The sequence below is a fragment of the Colossoma macropomum genome, unplaced genomic scaffold (assembly GCF_904425465.1).
Source record: "Colossoma macropomum unplaced genomic scaffold, Colossoma_macropomum, whole genome shotgun sequence".
Taxonomy (NCBI): Eukaryota; Metazoa; Chordata; class Actinopteri; order Characiformes; family Serrasalmidae; genus Colossoma; species Colossoma macropomum.
This window is the reverse complement of record NW_023494799.1, coordinates 32,585,000-32,605,928: the sequence shown is the minus strand read 5'-3', so window position 1 is coordinate 32,605,928 and position 20,929 is coordinate 32,585,000. Positions and strand designations below refer to the sequence as shown.

The following is a 20,929-nucleotide window of genomic DNA, read 5'->3' as shown; positions in this document are numbered from 1 at the left end:
CCAGCACACTTTCTGTTGAAGCGTTCACTTTTGTTTTTTTATACATCACTTTTATGCATCAAATCATCCAGCAATATGGTGATGCAGTGCATCATCAGAAAGCTTGAAATCTCAGGATTTGATTCCCACAAAACATTTTATGATCTGTTATCCACAGCAGTAACAGTCGTTTCATTTGCATAGTACCAAATGAGCAAACGCTAGTAAATCTGTATGTCCTAACCTTCAAAGCCTTGCTGTTATCCACAGAGACTTCATAATCTGGCAAGAGTCAGAGATCAGTTTAGAGACCCATGAGTCAGGCAGAAATAAATGCCTCCATTCTAGCCTCTGTGTCAGTAATTCATACAATTATGCTGGTTGGGAAGAAAACTTGAGAGTGTTACCTTTCAAATAAGACCAAGATCATGAGTGCAGTCCAAAGTTTGTGGAAACAGTGCTCCTTTTACTTTAGGCATGTTTTTTCAGGCAAAAATGGGGCGACAGTTAAGACGTTTACAACCGTTATCAATAAAGACAGTTCACCGCTGCTTCCACAAATGCATGTAAAGACTGTACTATGCACAGCAGAAGCCATGACTCAATAATGTCAGGAAACACAGATGACTTCTCTGGGCTCAAGCTCATCTAAAATGGAATGATGTCCAGTGTAAACATGCATTGTGGATTGTTTATGGAAAAAGTGGATGTTGTGTTCTGTAGGTCACAGAAGACGATCAAGATTGTTACCAGCATATTTAACTTGATGTAAATAGACTACCCGGTGTTATATGTAGCAGATTCTGGCTGCAGCAGATCACATAAATAAGTGGGTGAAAGTCCGAGTAGAGTTTTATAGATTTGCGTAACCCAGTGAATTCTACATTGAGTAGTCAAAGAAGGCCATCTAACCAAAGAGTAAGGAGCAGAGTAATGCGTTTGAAAAGGGCGAACCATATAGCACAATGGTAGAGAGGATCAAGCTTTAGAAGCAAACTTTTGGATCCAACTCTTCAAATGATGTCACCATAATCAAACAGAGAAAGTGTAGTCATTTGAATAAGCCTAAGTTTGGCTGCTGGGGTGAATGAAGAGCAATTTCTATATAATTTTATATATTTTTATAAATATATTTTGCCTTAACCTTCGTCTGCAGCTTAGAAACGTGATGGGAAAAAGATAATGTACTATCTAACAAGAATCCTAAGTACTTGTAAGTGGTGACCTGTTCTAAAACCATTCCCTCCCTTGTGATGATCTCAAAGGAAGGAGGGGGTTCCCCTCCGACCAAACCACATAACTTTGGTAATGACAAATGGAGGTTATTGAAAGCCCTTTGATTTTGGAGGAAACTGTCCTGGAGTAATGTTACCATGGATGCAGCAGAAGGACCAGTTGCATACAAGACTGTGTCATCAGCATGTAAGTGAAAAAATTAATTATGAGCAGCATGAGGAATATCGTTAATAAATATATGAAGCAGAGCAGGACCTAATATTGATCCCTGCGGAACTCCTTTAGTAACAGGAAGAGGGTAAGAGGGACAATTATCCAATTTAACACAGCGTACCCTATGAGAGAGGTAATTTGAGAACCAGGCCAAAGAGTGATCCAAAACCGAAAAATCTGCCCAATCTGTTTTGTAAGATCAAGGGAAGCAAATGCGGGTGCTAGACTGGCCTGTCTGCGGTCCATACTTCACACTGAAAACATGAGGCAACTTATGAAGCACAAATACTAAAATGAAGACTTGTAAAAGATCAGAAAAATCTGCTTTCTGGATCAAGTGGCATCTTCAGTGCCCGAGCGATTATTCTGTGTTGTTAAAAGGAAGGTGATGTAATACAGTCTGTGGTGTGACACATCGTACCCAGGCCTGTACGCAGACCTTTTGGGCCAGGACCCCCCTAATCCGAGACACAAACATTTGCAAAGCAAGCCCAGTGAGACCTGACGCAATACCCAATGTGTATTCTTCATACTGATTACTTTCATACTGACTACTGACAACAACTACACATCAGGATCACAGTGACCTAATATGTTTCAAACAATAGCATTTCTCACACTGTCCCAACTTCTTTGGAATTGTGCTTTGTGTAAATGCATGTGTGTCTGTGCAGTTGTGCCTGTGTGTGTGAGTGTGTTTGTGCAGGCATAAAAATAAAACGCTGACCCGTAAGAAGTGTTGACATTGCTTATGATGACAGTGAACAGTATGTGTCACTGGAGCTTTCTTTAATGTCGCCTTAACATCTATGTCCTCTGCAGCTCGCTAACACACACACTAATGTTCCTATGTACTTACACTGGCCTGCATGAACATAACAAAATCTCACATCTCTGAAATGGTCACTGCAGGAAAATCAAACAGAATCTTAGTATAACGTCTGTTAATGTAACTTAAAAATGGAAAGGTTTGCTTTTTGAAATGTAGCACTGGATATATTTTTATAGTTATTTAATAAGATACACGTTTTAATGGAGAAATTACATTCTGAGACAACATTTTATTAAACACTGTGTCCACTCACTGTCCACTCTATTAGACACTCCTACCTTGTCAGTCCACCTTGTTAGATGTAAAGTCAGAGACGATAGCTCATCTGATGCGGCACAGTTTGTGTTGGTCATCCTCTAGTCCTTCATCAGTGGTCACAGGACGCTATATTTTTTGGTTGGTGGACTATTCTCTGTCCAGCAGTGACACTGAGGTGTTTAAAAACTCCAGCAGCACTGCTGTGTCTGATCCACTCAGACCAGCACAACACACACTAACACACCACCACCACATCAGTGTTACTGCAGTGCTGAGAATGATCCACCACCCAAATAGTACATGCTCTGTTTGGGTCCATGGGGGTCCTGACCACTGAAGAACAGGGTAAAAGGGGGCTAACAAAGTATGCAGAGAAACAGATGGACTACAGTCTGTAACTGTAGAACTACAAAGTGCTCCTATATAGTAAGTGGAGCTGATAAAATGGACAATGTGCATAGAAACGAGGAGGTGGTCATAATGTTATGTCTGATCGGTGTATGTTCTCCTATCAAAGTTATTTTATTCGCAATGGAATTGAACCTGCAGCACTAAGTTAGCGGTGACATATAAACTTGGTTATCCATTCAGTAAAAGTGACTTTGTGAACACATCGCTAAACAAAGACTGTATCCTACTTCACTGCGATCTAAGTAAGCAAAGGTCCAGTCAGACTCATCTGTCTTCATATCTTACGTAATGTTATTGCATATCTATCCCTTGTTAAATTTTATACAGTTTTCATCTTTTTTCTTTATCTATGTTTTCTCTCTACAGTATCCAGCAAGCACAATGCATATTGTCATATATGCTGTTGTCAGAACAAAACCTCATATCTCCAAAATGATAAGTTTACAAGTGAAGGAAAAAAACTACTTTACTTTTAATGTAAGTCAATGGAGCCAGACTTTTTTCCAAGTCATTTTGCACCGTTTCTTTTGGTCAGTTCATTTTGAAACTTACACATAATGTAAAGGGCAACAGGCATTTTTAAATTATTTCAAAAACTGAAAAATGACAAAAATGGAGATACGAGATTTTGTTCCAACAGCAGCGATTTACAACCACTGGGAATCCCTGCAGTGTCAACTAATCCTGACTGCTAGCCTAGCCTCACCTACAGTCTAACAAATACGACCAGGCTAGCTCTTACCTTAGTTGTCAAACCAAATGGTAAAGAAAACAGTGATTCTATCTTTATTCAGCATATCGGAACAAAACCTCCAAAATCTCCATTTTTGTCGTTTTTCAGTTTTTGACATAATCTGAAAAGGCCTGTTGCCCTTTACATTGTGTGTAAATTTCATGAAGAATGGTCCAAAAGAAATGGCCCAAAATTACTTGCTAAAAAGTCTGGTTCCATTGACTTACATTAAAAGTAAAGTATGTTTTTCCTTCTCCTGTAAAGTTACCATTTTGGAGATACAAGGTTTTGTTCCAACAACAGCGATTTATTGGATGCCAAGGACAAGTTTTTTACTCTTTTAGCCAGAGAAATGGAGCCAAACTGGGCAAGATCTACAGAAATGCCAGTAACTTCACTTATCAAACTTCACTTATTTACTCATGAGGGAATTCAAGTTGGATCAGTAAGTTAGCAGTGGAACATGAACTTGGCTATCATTTCAGTAAACCAGCTAAAACTGATTATGAAAACACACCACTAAACAAAGGTTTATGTCTTGAACTTAATTCTGTATTAACACTGTTTTCAGGTTATCAGAAATCCAGTCAGTCCAGTCTCCTTATCTGAGCATTAAAACTGTCTCTTGGCATTGTTCGGACGTCCTAAAACAAACGAATATGCACAGAATTATGAAATGTAAATTCCCATATTGGTGGTAGCTGCCGTTTTCTGATGGTGTTGAATAGTTTAAAGGTTTCTCTTGACAGTGATGGTATGTGAACGCTCCATGCGCAGTCCACTGCCACAAACAGCAGCAGAATGCGAGTGTGTCTGAATGTGTGTGTTTGGGTGTCTTGAAGCACTTTACTCACGCGGCTCCCGCGGCCATTACACTAAGCTGAACGTGAATCAGTGATTACAGATGGATTCTGGGATAGATCTGCCCTCCGTCCACAATGTATAGATGGACTCCAACATACAGACGAGAGAGAGTGAGAGAGAGAAAGAGAGAGAGCAGGACACATACCAGAGAGAGAGAGAGAGAGAGAGAGAGAGAGAGAGAGAGAGAGAGAGAAAGACAGAGGAGACAGAAAGAGAAAAAGCAGAGAGAAAGAGAAAAGAGAGAGCAAAAAAAGAGAAAAGAAAGAGATAAAATCCCTGAAAGAAAGCAGGAAGAGAGACACAGCAGAAAGAGACAGAACAAAAGACAGAACAGAGGAAGAGAGAGAGTGAAAGACAGCATGGAAAGAGAGAGGAAGGAAAGAGAAAAGAGATGGAGAGTGAGAGTGAGAGAGCAGAAAAAGACAGTGAATGACAGAGAAACGAAAGGGGAGACGAAGAGAGGGAGAGAAAGAAAGAGAGAGAGAAGAGAAAGAAGAGCAAAGAGAGATGGAGAGTCAGAGAGATGGAGAGAGAAAATGGCAAAGATGGACAGAGGAAGAAAGAGAGAGAATGACAGAAAGGGGGGGGGCGAAAGAGAAAGAAGGATAGCCACAGACAGCAGGAAGAGAGAGAGAAGGGAAAAAGGGAAGCAGAGAAAGGGAGATGGAGAAAGACAGCAGACAAACAGGAAGAGAGTCAGCAAAAAGAGAGACAGAGAAATCATAAATGCCGTGGAATCGAAGTAAAAATGGAAAAAAAAGATTAAAGAAGAAAAGAAGAAAAATGGAGAAAAGGGATAGAAGAAAGAAGATGAAATATGACAGTGGGAGACGGAGGAAGAGAGAAATATGGCACAGACAGGCCGAGCAGAGGAGAGCAGGGTAAGAAGGGTTAGCGCTTCCGGCACTGTGCAGTGGAGTGGGAATTCCAAGCCGGGCCATGACAGCAGAGATACGGCAATGCCTGAGCTCGTTCCAACTGGCCTCACACTGCACTCACAGCGCACAGCCAGCAGGACGAGAGAGCTTAAAGCAGTCGACCAGCACTGCAGCAGCCTTAAAGCAGTGGTTCAGCCAAAAAAAATTACTTACACAATCCCCCCCTTCCTCCTAATACGGTCATCAAACTAAGACCAAAGTTTGCTGCTTTAGTTTCGCACTGGAGCTCAAGGCTAATTTAGCTAAGTAGTTAAAGTTCACAGACAAAATTAATTCTTCAATAGATTCTACTACTGTTTTCAGCCATGTGAGGTCCATTAGTCCAATTTAATCAATAATAGTATCTCTTACAGTGCCAGAAACCACATACTCAAGCACATTTAATATTACTTAACAATTTGATGCAGTTTAACCCCTTAAAATCCCAGGCTTTACAAACTAAGGCTTATTATTCAGTAACTACTGGCAGACTGGTTGGGCTATTCTTAAGTTATAAGTGTGTAATAAATCGTTGGGACTGCTGGTGGGCCCTGGCCTGGTTTATAGAGCCAATGTCATTGATCAACAACTTTTCCTTGCTTTTTTTAAATAAATGAGTTTGATGTTTAGTCCATACAGTCCATATATGAAAACTAGTAAGCCTATTTTCAGTTGTTTTTGCGATGTCATACATCTACACTCACACATCTACTGAAGGTGGTTCTTCAAGGGTTTTTAGTAAAGAAAATGGTTCTATACACTGTTAGAAATAAAGGTTCTGTGCAGGTACATTTTCACGCATAAAGGTACAGACAATATAAATGTTCCCTCAAAGGTATAACAGTGGTTTTAAAGTCCAACTGTGAACCTTAAAAAAGTTTTTTCCAGGTGAAAAGTACATATTTGTATCTTTTCATAACCTAAAGTTTTAAAACAGAACAGTAAAATAAAAAGCCTGGAGGCGAGACGGGGTGTGTGGAGTCAGTACAGCTTAGAAAACATCATTTCAATGGATTATGATACAATTATGTTCCCAGACTAAAGATACTGAGATGTACCCTTGAGGGTCCCACCCCAGTGCTTAGGGGGGTACTGACCCAGTGACAATTTCATACCTAATTTCTGAGAGTGTATAGAACCATGAACACTCAAAGAACCCTTTGCATGATAAAGAGGTTCTTTGCATTGTGAAAGCATTCTTCAGATTGATGGACAATGTGTTGTAGATGGTTCTATATAGAACCTTTTTGAAAAGAACCCTTTCTGGTGCTATGAGGAACCATTTTCTTTACTAAGTAACCCTTGAAGAACCTTTTGTTTTAAGAGTAATTCAGCCTACAAAAGTTCAGCTCCACCCATTCATGCTGGGGTTATGAGTGTTTCAGTCCAGACTACTTTTTGAATGAGGCACAATACAGTGTAGCCAATCAGAACAGAAGTCATTTACATATATCAGTCTCAAAAGCACAGTAACAAAACCAGCCTGTTTAGTTGTAAGGGATAAATAGAGGTTGGAAAATGGTCATATAAACAGAATAGCTGTAGGACAGGGGTTCTCAACCGTTTCCATCTCAAGGTCCACCTGTTCATACATTTAAAGCATAGCGGCCAACAGGAAACACTCAGGCCGCTTATGCTCGTGATCAGTGAGCCAAAGCCAAACGTAGGTCTTTGAGCTACAGGAATGACATGAGAATAAATGAGTGTCTGTAAAGAGTCAGACGTTAAAACAGGCAGATTGTACTGACTGTACGATGCTGAAAGTGCATCTAGAAGAGCAGGAGAGAAAGCTCTATTAATGAATTCCCTCGTTTGATCACAAAACTCGCTTCCATCAGCAGCAAACTGAACCAGGGTTTATGCGGAAGCGGGCCGAGGCGCGTGGGAAACTCTGGGTCCACATGAGTCAGACAGATATCGGATTTCTGCTTTGCAACCGGCCACTGAACTCACAGAATAAGATGTGACGTAAACGTAATGTAAAACTCAAACTTCAAAAACTTTTTTTTTTTAGACATCACGCCACTTTACCTGAAAATATGAACATACATCATCTAGAAGACAAAGAATATCTAAATCCTTCATTTTGTCAAGAATGTAGTTTGTTTCAGCGTCGCTCCAAAAGTGTTTTGCTACCATCTTGCAGCAACGCTGCTGCTTATTTCCGCTGTTTGTTTTCGCACATGTGCATGCAGAGAAAAAACGAAAGAAATCAGAGTAAGAGTTTACATGCCCTGAGAAATCTGATTACTGAGCTAAAATCCAGCTCTCTTTATCAGTTTTCTTAAACGGATTTCTAGACCTTAGTCTGATCTAAGAAATCTCTATATATATGCTATTTACATGACCATTTGAATAATCAGATAACTGCAGAAATTGGATTATGATTGGATTATTGAGTGCATGTAAATGTACTCAGTGTCCAATTTCATCAGGTAACAGAACTACATGAAAAAATGTTTTTAATTATATTGATTAAAAATATCCTCTTCTCTGTAGTCTGCAGAAACTGGCTATGGGCTGCTGGTCATTTGAGTACTGCAATGTATCTATGAAACATCATTCAAAGCAGGATGCTTAATAGGGATACTTCATCTGTACATCATTTTAATTGCTGGCGCTCGTTGACGTTGAGTGTGATGTAAAATGCATGAGCATATTTCACAATGTCACATTAATAGAGAGCACTGTGGATGCAGGTATGAAGGGAGCAGTCCTTTTCTCTGCTCTGGCCGGTGTCTAGTGAGTGGTGAGGCTCGGAGATGAAGTGATTGGACAGGGCAGTCAGTCATGGTTAATTGGGCCCGATGGACGTCATGGAAGACCTCTGGAGCCGGCGTGATGTTCACTCCATGCTAGAGCTGCATGATACATACAAACGCTAGTACTGACATTCTATTGCTATATATTGTGCTATTGTAATACACCTTGTAATATTTAAAAAAATGCATAGGTGAATCAGTAATGTGACAGTTTAACCCTTACATATTGACTTTTCATTTTCGACTATACTATTCAAATATATGTGTGGAATTACGCTAAAAACGTCAGAGACCACCCTTTCATTTATTTCATTACCAGTCAAAACGGCCATTAAGTACAAGTTAATCATTTTTCAGATTTTTCTGAGGAGATTAGATATAAGGTAATCCATTTGCATAAAGAAGGGGAAAGCCAACAACTCCTAACAACCGTGCCAGATAAGGTAGACCAGCAAAACTCTCCCAATCAGGTAAAAATAACTTAAAGCTTTCATCTTCGAGAAAGAGGAGACAATCAAGCTCCCCTTTTGCTTCAAATCTGAAAAAAGTCCACTGGTGTTTCTGTCCATCCTTCCACTGTGAGAAGACAACTCAACACTATCTGAAGTCTGAAGGGATATATAGCTGTTAATAAGCTGGTACCGAGAAAAGGAAATGGACAAAAAAGAAAAACATTTGCTCTAGAACCCCAAAACTGGACATCTGAGATGTGTAATAAGGTTCTATGGACTGATAAATAGCCTAAATTTGTAATAGGGATTACTTGGATCGTAAGAACCAGAAAATCCAACCAAGTTCTAAGACTGAACTTTAGAGGTGTGGAAAAATATCTCTGCAAAAAAACTGAAAGGAAGTCTCTTGAAAAGACTGAAAGCTGTAATAAAGGCAAAAAATGGACACACTTCATACTGAAAAATGTATTATTATATTTAGTTGTTCAGGCTTCTGTGTAATTTTCTGCTAAATGTATATTTTAAGCTTGCAATTAATGGCCATTTTGAATGGAAATTAAATAAATGAGAGGTTGGTCTCTGACATATTACTGTATATATTTATTCACATTCCATTTATATTCAACTTACATTCTAAATTTACTGCTTCAAGTCTGTATTTTTGAATGTTTTTGGTTGTTTTTTAGAACACAGTACACAGTAAAAAAAGCTGTGACTGGATAGAGGGGTAATTTGCATATTGCAACCTTCTGGGTTATTACTATTGCAAAGACCAATATCATGAGAATGGACAATGCATTCCATGGATGGCCCCCATGCATGTATGCGTTTATTATTAGCATAATCTGTTTATGGCTACAGAGAATGATAAATATTGTAGAGCAATGCAATGTGAGATATTCATTTGGGTAATTTAATTATGAATGCATCTCTACCACAAGTGTTCATGCTTTTTACGGCTAATGACTGAGCAACAGCCACGTGTATCTGAGTGCCCTTATATAATGACTTTAGTTGTCTACAGCCTAGAAAAAGTCAGTCTACCATCCTGAACAAGCAAAATCCAGAGAAACTGATGCTCACAGTGATTCCATCCAGGCTGCTCAGTCGCCTAGAGGTTAGTTGTAGAGGTCAAGCTCACTGTGTTTGTGGTCAGTAAGGGAACAGATAAAGCTGACCCTACTCCTGCCCTTGAGAGCAGTGAGACGCCTGGGACATGGATTACGTTACAGTGGTGAGATCTCCTTTCTTAAATCAATGATCTTCGACCATCAGTGAGTTCTCCTTGTACTTGAGAAATAGTATCTGCCACAACTTCTTTAGTCTTTTTCAACCTAATCTCCATCTGTAGCATCGATTACCATGGAGAGTGATTTTGACAGATACTGAAAACCTGTTGAGTCGAAACTCACTTATAACAGAAGCCATTCAGGTGCTGCTGATTTCTGTAAATAAATATTTGAAACACATGACTAGATCCATTACAGTCTGAGTTGTTTTTCCACTGAACAAAGTACGAGAACCTTTGGTACTAGAAAACAGGAACTGTGCTTTTTAACAGGTCACCAATCAAGAGCTAAGGTTCCAGTTTTATGTTTTTTGGTACCTGCTCAAGATTATTTACTCTTCCAGGTAAAGACAAAGTCACCAAGCACTATTTCATCACCAATATGTGCACCAATATGCAAACTAGAATGATACATCCACCTTATTTTACACGCATTTCGAGATTGTGGCCAAATATCTGGTTGGGGAATGGAAGAGTCGTTCATTACTGTTTAAAGTCACAGAAAATCTGCTTACTTGTTATCATTTTATGTCCCGTTAACTGTCTATGAAGTGTTCCTGGGAGCAGTGGTGGAAGAAGTACACAAATCATGTACTTGAGTTAAAGTAGAGATACCCAAGGTAAAATATTGCTCCAGTCAAAAAGTGAAAGTACTAAAAGATTAATTATGACTCTATTGTCTTATTATCATTTTTGTAACAAAAATCTTGCTTCATTAACTCATTTTAGGTGAAAATACTCCAGTGTCACTCTTGGTAAACCAGTCTTTTAATAGAATGTCATTAATTAGTGACGCTGACGTCTATTAAAATGATCATAAGCACAAAACACTGAAGGCAAACAATTTCCATTAGGTAGAACCACATGGCTCTGAAATAACCTTCTTCGTTTCGGTTTAAGATTTATTAGTTACTTAGTTTAAGTTTAATAAAAACTTGCTTTAATCACAGATTCACAATTGAGTTTTTCTTTACTAAACTGCATCTGTAGGTCTCTGTTCATAAACATAAACCAAAACTAATTCACTATAAAATGAAATAGTGTTTGTATAAATTCAGAAAAAAGACACGTCAGTCACAACTGCATATGTGTACATGTTTCTGTATTGTGGTCTATTTACACAAAGTTAGATTAGTTCATCATTTATGTTGAATAGACTCTCCCTAACTTTTACTCTGCTGCACTGACGTTGAACCGTATGCTTGCACTGGGTCGGGATGTCCAACAGGTCAAAACAAGCTCAAAACTAAGTGTGCGCTGTGCCCTGATTGGCTTTGCGCTTCTTTCGTTTTGACATGTTACGTTTTTACACATACATTAACCAAAAGGAAGGACGGGTTTCGCATAATGTAGTGGAGTAAAAAGTAAGACATTTGACTTTGAAATGTAGTGGAGTGAAAGTAAAAAGTCACCCAAAATGGAAATACTTCAGTAAAGTACAGATACACAGAAAACTACTGAAGTATAGTAACGAATTACATTTACTCCGTTACTGTCCACCACTGCCTGGGAGGCAGTGCAGTTTGTGGCTGTCACTACAGTCAAGTGAAGCTGAAACTACAGCAAAATCTGGAATTTATGAGCTTAACCTTGTCAGCAGAACTAGCGTTAAACTAAGCTAACTAGTAAGAAAGGTAGCTAACGTTTTAATTCAAAATATCAAGAAAAAAATCGAGTGTGTTGGATAAAATTTCATAAGAACAGCTTTGTTAAGACATTCTGTCATTCTGACTTGTATTACTATTAGAGTGTTTTTCTACCACACATTCAAAAACAAGAACTGACCCACACATTACAACTACAGGAGCTTTTATGACATTCCATTCTAAATCCATAGGCATTATTATGGAGTTGGTCCCCCTTTGCAGCTACAACAGCTTCAACTCTTCTGGGAAGCTTTCTACAAAATTTTGGAGTGTCTGTGGGAATTTTTGCAAATTCATCCAAAAGAGCATTTGTGAGCTCAAACACTGATGTTGGACGAGAGGGTCTGGCTCACAATGTCTGTTTTAGTTCATCCCAAAGGTGTTTGATGGGGTTGAGGTCAGGGCTCGGTGAGGGCCAGTAAACTGGTTCCCACGAAACTCACCCAGCCATGCCTTTATGGACCTTGCTTAGTGCACCAGGGCACGGTCATGCTGGAACAGAAAAGGGCCTTCCCCAGACTGTTCCCACAAACATGGCAGTGTACAGGTGTACAAAATGTCTTGGTCTGCTGAAGCATTAAGATTTCCCTTCACTGGAACTAAGGGGCCGAGCCTAACTCCTGAAAAAAACAACCCCATAGCATCATCCCTCCTCCACCAAACTTTACAGTTGGAGCAATGCAGTCAGGCAGGTAACGTTCTCCTGGCCAAACCCAGTCTCTCATCAGACGGCCAGATAGAGAAACGTGATTCATCACCCCACAGAATATGTTTCCACTGTTTTAGAATCCAGTGGCGGCACTTTACACCACTCCCCCAAAGCTTGGCCTTGTGCATTTTGATCTCAGGCTTGTGTGTAGTGGCTTGCCCATAGAAACCCATTTCGTGAAGCTCCTAACACGCAGTTCTTTTGCTGATATTACTTCCAGAGGCAATTTGGAACCCTTTAGTGAGTGATTCAACAGAGGACAGACACTGTGTGCTTCAGCACTCGGTGACCCCACTCTGTGAGTTTACGTGGTCTCCCATATCGTGGCTGAGCTGTTGTTGCTCCTAGACGCTTCCGCTTCCCAATAATAGCACTTGCAGTTGACCGGGGCAGATCTAGCAGGACAGAAACTTTCACAAACTGACCTGTGGCAGAGACGGTGCCATGTTTAAAGTCACTGAGCTCTTCAGTACCCATTCTACTGCCAGTGTTTGTCTATGGAGACTGTAAGACTACGCGGTTAATGTGACCCCCCCTGTTAGCAATTAGTGTGGGTGAAACACCTGAACTCAATAATTAGGAGGGGTGTCCCAATACTTTTGTCCACATAGTGTGTGTTTTTTCAACATCTTTTACTTAATGGCTGTTTTGACTGGAAAGTAGGGTGATCTCTGACCTTTGCACAGTACTGTATGCAAATAATTCTTTGGTCCAGTATGAACCTTACGGCCTTTGCATATTAATTAAAAATTAAAAACCAAACATTCTGCCATCCTTCTAATACGTTTGCAGACAGGCGCAGCACTATGCAAGCAGCGCCTAGTAAACTACTTCAACAGCGAACAAGCTAACTCGGTTTAGCTCAGACAGACATTTTAACTGCTTAAACAATATAAGCGTCCACTTGACCTATGAACATTGACTGAAAGAACGGAAGAGACGCCATGCTGTGTGCCTCCTCTTCATTACTGCAGATCAAAAGCTCCAGAGATAGATTCTGAGCTAATGAAACCTGTTCCACAGCAAGAAAGAGGTACCCTAAATTCCCTCTACACCGAGCGTTATGCGCAATCCTCTACAGAACTTTTTAATGGGGCCTTTAAAAAGCTAACCTCCCCCCTGGCTACCTAATAAACTGGGTTAATACACTCACTCTTCAGACTGCCCTCATATGCCATGACCAGAGAAGATTTATGCCTCTGTAGATGTGTGTGTGCGCTTTTTCAAGCTTTTCTTTGCACTCCTTTACATACCGCAAGGTTGCAGTGCCCACAAGGATGGCTGGGACTGAATGACTGATGCTGTTCTATAAACATCTAAAGGGCAGAGATAATGTTTCCGGAAAGTTGATTTTGTTTAGATGTGAATTCCATCCAAATAAATTATCCTCGAGGAAGAGTTTGCAGCCTCCAGGTGCTTTAGATTAGTAATGTGTCCTTCTGCTGCCATAATGCTGAGACAAGCTCTATTCTCTATGCTGGTTTGCGGTCACCTTACATAAGAGACACCGACATTAATGACATTCAGTCTGTCCTCGCAGGTAGAGGTGTGGAATAAACAGTAAGAATGGAAGTGCTGGGTCATGCTGGGTCAAGCTGAAGGAACCCTAAATTAACCACCCAATAATAGTAATGATTAGGGCTGTCACTATCGATCAAGTGATTAATTGAGGAATCTGTTGTTTGTTTGTTTCTTTAAGGCCAAACTATAAAAAGGGCATAACAGAACAATGAGTTGTCATTGTATTCACTTCCCACACAGGGTTCAATATTACTTAGGCCAGCTCGGACATTTTAAAGCCCCTGTCGGGTCATTTATTATCTATAGTTTTACAATGAAGTGGCAGAGAAAGAATAACGCTGGTCTTTTCAGCTGAGAGATTTTTTTTAAATTTCTTTTTTTCTGTCGTTTTCTTTGGTTTGATTTGAGTTGGGTGGGACTAAGTTTGGCATAAGTGGTCTACCAGCGTACCAATCAGAGTTAGTAACGTATACGTTAGCTCCTGGCGTTCCTCTCCCTCACATAAAGTGACTGCTCTCCTGCTGCTCTGAGCTCAAGCTGAACCTCCCAGTGAGCAGGTGATTTAAGCTTTTCCAAATCTGTTAAGGATACTTGTTATGAAAGTTTATTACATCATTGTTTGTAGCGTAACTAGACGCTGCTTCCTACTTGCGTCAGCCACCGGTTGCAGGATTCTACGATAAGCAATCAACCGTATTTAAGAGAGTGCGATAACTAGCTGTAGGAATAAAATGATACAATAGTTTGGTATTATGTTAGGGACCCTGCTAACATCAAGGCTTATACTGTTTCCCTGCAACTGCACTTTACAGGCATGGCTCACAATACGGCACTTGAAAATATGACCGTGCTGAGTCTGTGTAAATGAAAGATTTAGCGCAAGTTCTGCCAGAGAGACTCCAATGCTACGTCACTCATTACTCTGACCAATCACAAGCTTCCACCTGTCTTTAAAATGACTCCACTTACACACCTGCTTTGCTGCTTTCAGATACTGACGCTTCGTCGTTCCCCTCCTTCCTCCCCGCCGCCACCAGTTGGTCCCCGCTCGGTTGCCCAGGGGGTAGGCTCCGCCCCTGCCGTCCCTATACGGCAGGATCTGCGAGGCTCTACGCGTTTGAAGACCTGGGCTGACGACAGGGCCCACGCCAAGGACTTTAACTTTGTTTAAAATTGTTATCTATGGAATTGTTAAATATTATTAAGATCAAACTATTTTCCTTCATTCACGTTCATCTCTGGAGTCTTTCTGGTAGAACCTCAGTTTCAGACACACGGCCAAGCAGTTAGTTAGCTAGCCGAAGATTATGGACATAACATTACAAGATTCCTAGACATTCACTGCAAAATATAACTGGATCTCTAAAATGACCATCAGACAGCTTGTTCTCCATTTCGCACTATTCAGAGACCGGCTGAGAAAAGTGAAGCGTCTCTTGTTCTTCAGAAGTTGGGTTGAACCACGCTGGTGTACTAAGTGGGCCATCTCTAGCATCATTGGTGGTAACGCTCACCACTACCACTGGCCCCGGGTTGTTTACGCTGACAGGGAGACACCACTGTCCATCATTATGCATTCTGACATTCGCAACTTCTGGAGCATTTATCTACTTTTAAATTGTATTAATTTATACATATTTCTTGAATATAACTGGCAAACACTTTTAACGTGGCACATCTTTACTGGTAAAACAAAATTTGAAACATTTGGAACCTTGTTGATGGGGGCTTTAAGCATTTGAAGCTTGTAATAGACTTTTGAGAGACAGTCTTTACTTTGTATGTTGCAGTTCTACAGTGAATTTGATGAAGCCTAATTGATTATTAATATTGTCTGAACTGCCTGCCAAGCTGTTCAGCCTGGACCTTATATAAAAACTCTACTTCATATGCATGCGAGTTGTAACTACAGACATTTGTGAATTCCTAAGATCCTGCTTGAGTGGGTTTCCTCTCTTTCAATGATGTATACAAAAGCGACTTGAGTGCTAATAGCTCCTCCTTGTAGTGAATCACTCTTCCTTTATAACCCATGGATGCCCTGTTCATCATTTCAATTGCAAACTAATCAGTAAGCCCACTGGTTGAGAAAGTAAATTTTAATAGATTTTTTAATCGAGTAATCATGACAGCCCTAGTAACGATTAATCCGTTAACAGTGACCCTGCACTGAGAAAAGCAATGCACTGAATTTACCTGATTCAAATCATTTCTATATGAATGTGTCAGCAAAATTATTGCTAAAAATAAACCGTAAGACAAAACTGTGTTAATATAACATAATTTTATTTATGTGGAAATGATGGGTAATGCTTTCTTTTACAGTCCCCTAAGTTACCCGTATAGCTAGCTGGTACTTTTACCATTTACTTTCCTGCTCTAAGTGGAATCCCACTGATTCTTCAAAAATTCTGCCTAATCAAATTAATGTAAACAAGTAATTCAGAGTGGTTTGATGTGAAATGCATATCTCACACATACCTGGCTTAATACTTAGAACCAAAGCTTCAGTAAAAGGAAGAATTACTGAAACGATGTGCATATTTTACTCAAGCAAATTCAATGCAGTTTCAGTGCAGTGTTGTTTCTCTAATCATCTTATCAGGTGATAATTCAAAATTGAATTGACTGAATGGTGACAATCATCATGATTGGGTCAAACTACACAGTCCAGCTCCAGTTCTAAGACTGCAGCATGGTTGTACAAGCATAATTAGCAAGCCAAGTACAGGCAAGTGTGTGTGGTTTGTTGGCTGACTCTGGTGAGAGTCTGAGCTAAATGATAATTTGGCGTGAGTTGAATCAAGAGATAAGAATAGCAGTGCTGCCTGGGGGGCTAACAGAGCCTGATAAAAGCTTACTGTGTTTTTGGGCCGATTTTCGTTTGGACAGATTGAGAAAGTGAAGAGGGAATCAAACGCTGTTACGTCTGTTTGGCTGTCTGTCACGCTCTGCCACCAAATGGCCAGACTTTGGCCCAAACCTCTGACACGTGATTTGGCTGAACTACCCAAAGCTGATGCCTCTTTTAGTTGACAAATTGGCACAGTTTTAAAAGAAAAGGTTGCTAAATGGTTTCTGGTTTGGAACCTTTACATTATCTGGAGATTCTTTCTTAATTCATTAAAGGCCCAAATCATACATCTTTCCTGTATTTTAGTTTTTCCCTCTTAGGTCCACTCAAGACAGTTGTCTAAGTTTAGGCACCAAAAAAAGTCCTTATTCATATTACATGGCCATTTTCCAGCCCCTCTATATCCTTCAGATTTAGACAGACTGTTTCTCTTTTCTTTACTGTGTCTTTAAGACTGATATATGTAAATGAGCTCTGTTCTGATTGGCTGCTTTACATTGTGCCTCGTTCAAAATCAGTCCAAGATGAAATACTCCCTATAACTTCAGTATAAACTGGTGGGCCTTAACTGCTGTAGGATGAATAGGTCAATATTGTGTAAATGCATTGGTTTTTGTGACATCACAAAAACAGTGAATTCAAAACAGGTTGTTTTTGCAGCTTAGTTTAACAGTGTTTACATGCTACATCAAACTCCTATTAAAGAAAATCAAGGAAAATGTATTTTTTGTGATATGGGCCCTTTAAATTTAAACAGCCCGGGCAGTTTTTTGAATGAGGCACAATACAGGGCAGCCAATCACACACCAATCTTAGGCTACGTTCACATTACCAGGCTGAAGTGGCACAAATCCGATTTTTTGCCCTAATGTGACTCAGATCTGATGTTTTCAGGTCTGTGTGGACACGCAAATCTGAAATTTTCAAATTCAGAGTCACTTTCCTAGTCCTAGATCGGATGTCTATGCGATTCGTGGCCTTGCGATCTTAATACGAACACTCGGATCGAAATTCATGTGCTTTTTTTTTTTTTACAGTGCATGCAGAAGTAGAAACATTCTACTTGTAATGTGAACGTAGCATTAAATGCACAGTAACAAAATCAGCATCAGCATGTTTAATCCTAAGGGATAGAGAGAGGTTTAAAAATGGTGATGTAAAAATGAATTATGACTGTTTTTGGTAGATAAAACCACATAACGTTCATAAGTTGAGCGAAGGAAAAAAAATAAAAGAAAACAAAAAGGTAGGACATGGACTGTTTAAGAGCGTACTTGCTAACTTGCTCGCAGTTGTTGTGTTATACTCATAAATACGAATGCTTTTTCACATACAGTTCCTTGGCATTAAAAGCAGGCTCGGCACAGAGTAGGCCAGCTGGAGCCTGCAGTGGAGCTTGCAGTCAAATCTGTTCAAGTGTTTGTGCCCATTCATAAATATTAAAGATCGGACTGAGGAAGAGACGGAAAGAGAAGAGATCAGAAGGAAGAAGGAGGATGAGAAAGAAGACGAGTGAGGGGGCACGCAGACTGGTGAGAAAGCAGCTAAGAGAGCGATGAAGCAAGGCATGGAAGTGGAGATTGAATCTGGAGGTGGGGTGTTTGAGTTTGTTTCCCTTCAGCCTAGCTAGCTATGACTTCTAAAATCCTTCACACTGAACCTGTCCTGCACTCGCAGTCACCCAGTTCCTAACGCATGGGCTCTGCAGACTCTCTTAGCAGACCAAGTTCACCCAGAGGCAAGAGAAGGAAGAAGGGAATACTTTGTCATGGTCATTTACTGCTCCGATTCTTCCTCGTCTCATCGGGCCATTAATAGCTTCGGGACAAATATTGCTTTGCTTTGTTTGACACGAAAAGGTCTTACATGCTGCAAACCCATTATCATCTCTGTATAATGTCCCTGTCGTATCAAAAACCTTGTTACGTCATCGGAAAACGCCAGCTGCCCTTTACATTTCATGGTGAATGGATCAACAGAAATGGCCCAAAGTCACTTGCAATAAAATCTTGCTACATTGACATACTTTGATAAAAGTTAAGAACATGTGTCCTTCTGTAAACTTTACGTTATTATAATTGTAAAGTATCTATCCAGGAATACCTTAGTACCTCTGAAACATAGTACAAAGGCAGTCTTCTCTTACCATTCCAAACACTTTTGTGCTGCTAACATGCTGTTGGCAATATTACATGCGCATGGTTGTGAGGCCAAGCTGTAGGCTTTTTAAGGCTAATGATGGGATACTAAAGCTCAGGATCATTGATCCGTCTCTGCCCGTATTAAGAGCTGTCCGCCTTGTTAACCCGGGGAATCATCCGCTCCATTGCACTGATGTCCCTGCGTCATCAGGCAACCCATTGCTGGTGCTACACCAATCAGATACTAAATAAATCACTGCAGTTATTCCAGGATATACACAATATCTTAATAGGCCATTAACCTGTCATAAAAGGCAATAAGGCACAGAAAACACAATGGTCCTCATTCAGCAAACGTTCCTGAGAACATGTCATGAATCTGACATAGACTTTTTCTTAGAAAAACTTGCTAAGACTGGTGACTGAGGCCCAGTGATGATAAGTTGTTGTTGGATGGCTGTTGTGAATGTTGTGTGTGCTTTGGCATGCTGACCTATGATGTGTACATTCGGAAACTGTTTTTGTACAATGAAATTCTGAACCTGTGAAGCCAAAACAAAAAATAAAATTAATTTTCAGGTCAAATGAACAATAACTGTTCAACTGAACAACTGAAAGTGAAATCAGTTAAATAAAATGAACTGAGCAAAATGCAACTGAATTTATCTGAATTAAACTGATCTAGACTAAACTGAATTAAACAGGGATGAACTGAAATTGAACTGATTCAAAACTGAACTGAATTAGCCTAAGATTTGGTGATACTAAGAGAAAAGCAGAAGCGGCTGAGTGAAACCAAACTAAAGTGAACTGAAGTGTAATGATCTGAATCAAATGAACTAATCTAAATGGAATGGAAATAAACTATATTTACACTAAATGCAGTGTATATGCCTAAGATTTGAGAAACCAGTAGCTGCTGAATGGAACTGAACTGAACAGAACTGAAGTGTATCCGAGGGAAAATTTAACTGAATGGAATTACACTAAACAGAATTAGCCTAGGATTTCAGAAAACTGATTACTGCAAATGGGGCCAAACTGAACTGAACTGGAATTAACTGAACCAGACTAAACGTAATAAAAACTGAACTAAATTCAACTACACTGAATTAGCTTAACACTTGAGAAAAACCAGTAACTGCTGAATGGAACTTAACTGAACTGAACTAAACTGGAATTAACTGAATTGTACTAAACTGAACCGAACAAAACAGATCTGAACCAAACTAAATTTACCTGAATTAAATTTAACTTCACTGAAGACTCCTGAATGGAACTGAATTAAACTGGAATTAAATGAATTGTACTAAATTGAATAAAACTGCACAGGTTTGGATGGAACTGAATTTAAGTAATCGAATTTAACTAAATTAGCCAAAAACCTGAGAAAAAAACAGTAGCTGCTGAACGGAACTGAACCGAACTGAACTAAACTAGAATTATCTGAATTGTACTAAACTGGATTAAACTAAACGGATTTGAACTGAACAAAATTCAAGTGAATCGCAAAACGACACTGAATTTGCCTAAGGAAAAAAAACAGTAGCTGCTGAATGGAACTGGACTGAACTTAACTACACTGGAATTAACTGAATTTAACCAAACTGAATTTAACCAAACTGAATTGAACTAAACAGATTTGAACTGAACTAAATTTAAGCGAATCACAAAAGTACACTGAATTCACCAAAGACCTGAGATAAAACAGTAGCTCCTGAATGGAACAAAACTGAATTGAACTAAACTGGAATTAACCGAATTGTACTAAACTGAATTGAACTAAGCGAATCTGAACTGCATTTAAGTAATTCGAATTATATTACACTGAATTAGCCTAAAGCTTGATAAAACCCAGTAACTGCTCAATGGAACTGAACTGAATTGAGCTAAACTGGAATGAACTGAACTGAATCAAGCTGAGCTGAATGAGCCTCCGGTTTGCTATCACCCCGCAGTAGCTGGCCGTTTAGTGAAGGCTGAAGGAGATGTGGTCGCGTGATGTGGTCTCTTACCTAATGATATCGTCGTTGTGTCCTAAATAAAACTTCTGGCTGTGCTCTCTGGTGTTGTACACGACGCCCACTCCAGCCACGAAGTACACTATCTCCTT

General features: G+C 39.7%; 1 protein-coding gene across 1 annotated transcript in view; it reads right to left on the bottom strand.

Moving 5' to 3' along the window:
* eml6 (EMAP like 6) overlaps positions 1 to 20,929 on the bottom strand; it is a 70,773-nt gene that overhangs the window by 49,745 nt on the left and 99 nt on the right. The window contains exon 1 of the mRNA XM_036587306.1: positions 20,832 to 20,929. This exon is cut by the window's right edge and continues 99 nt beyond it. Within this exon, the coding sequence (XP_036443199.1) occupies positions 20,832 to 20,929 (98 nt within the window). The remainder of the gene's footprint in view (positions 1 to 20,831) is intronic.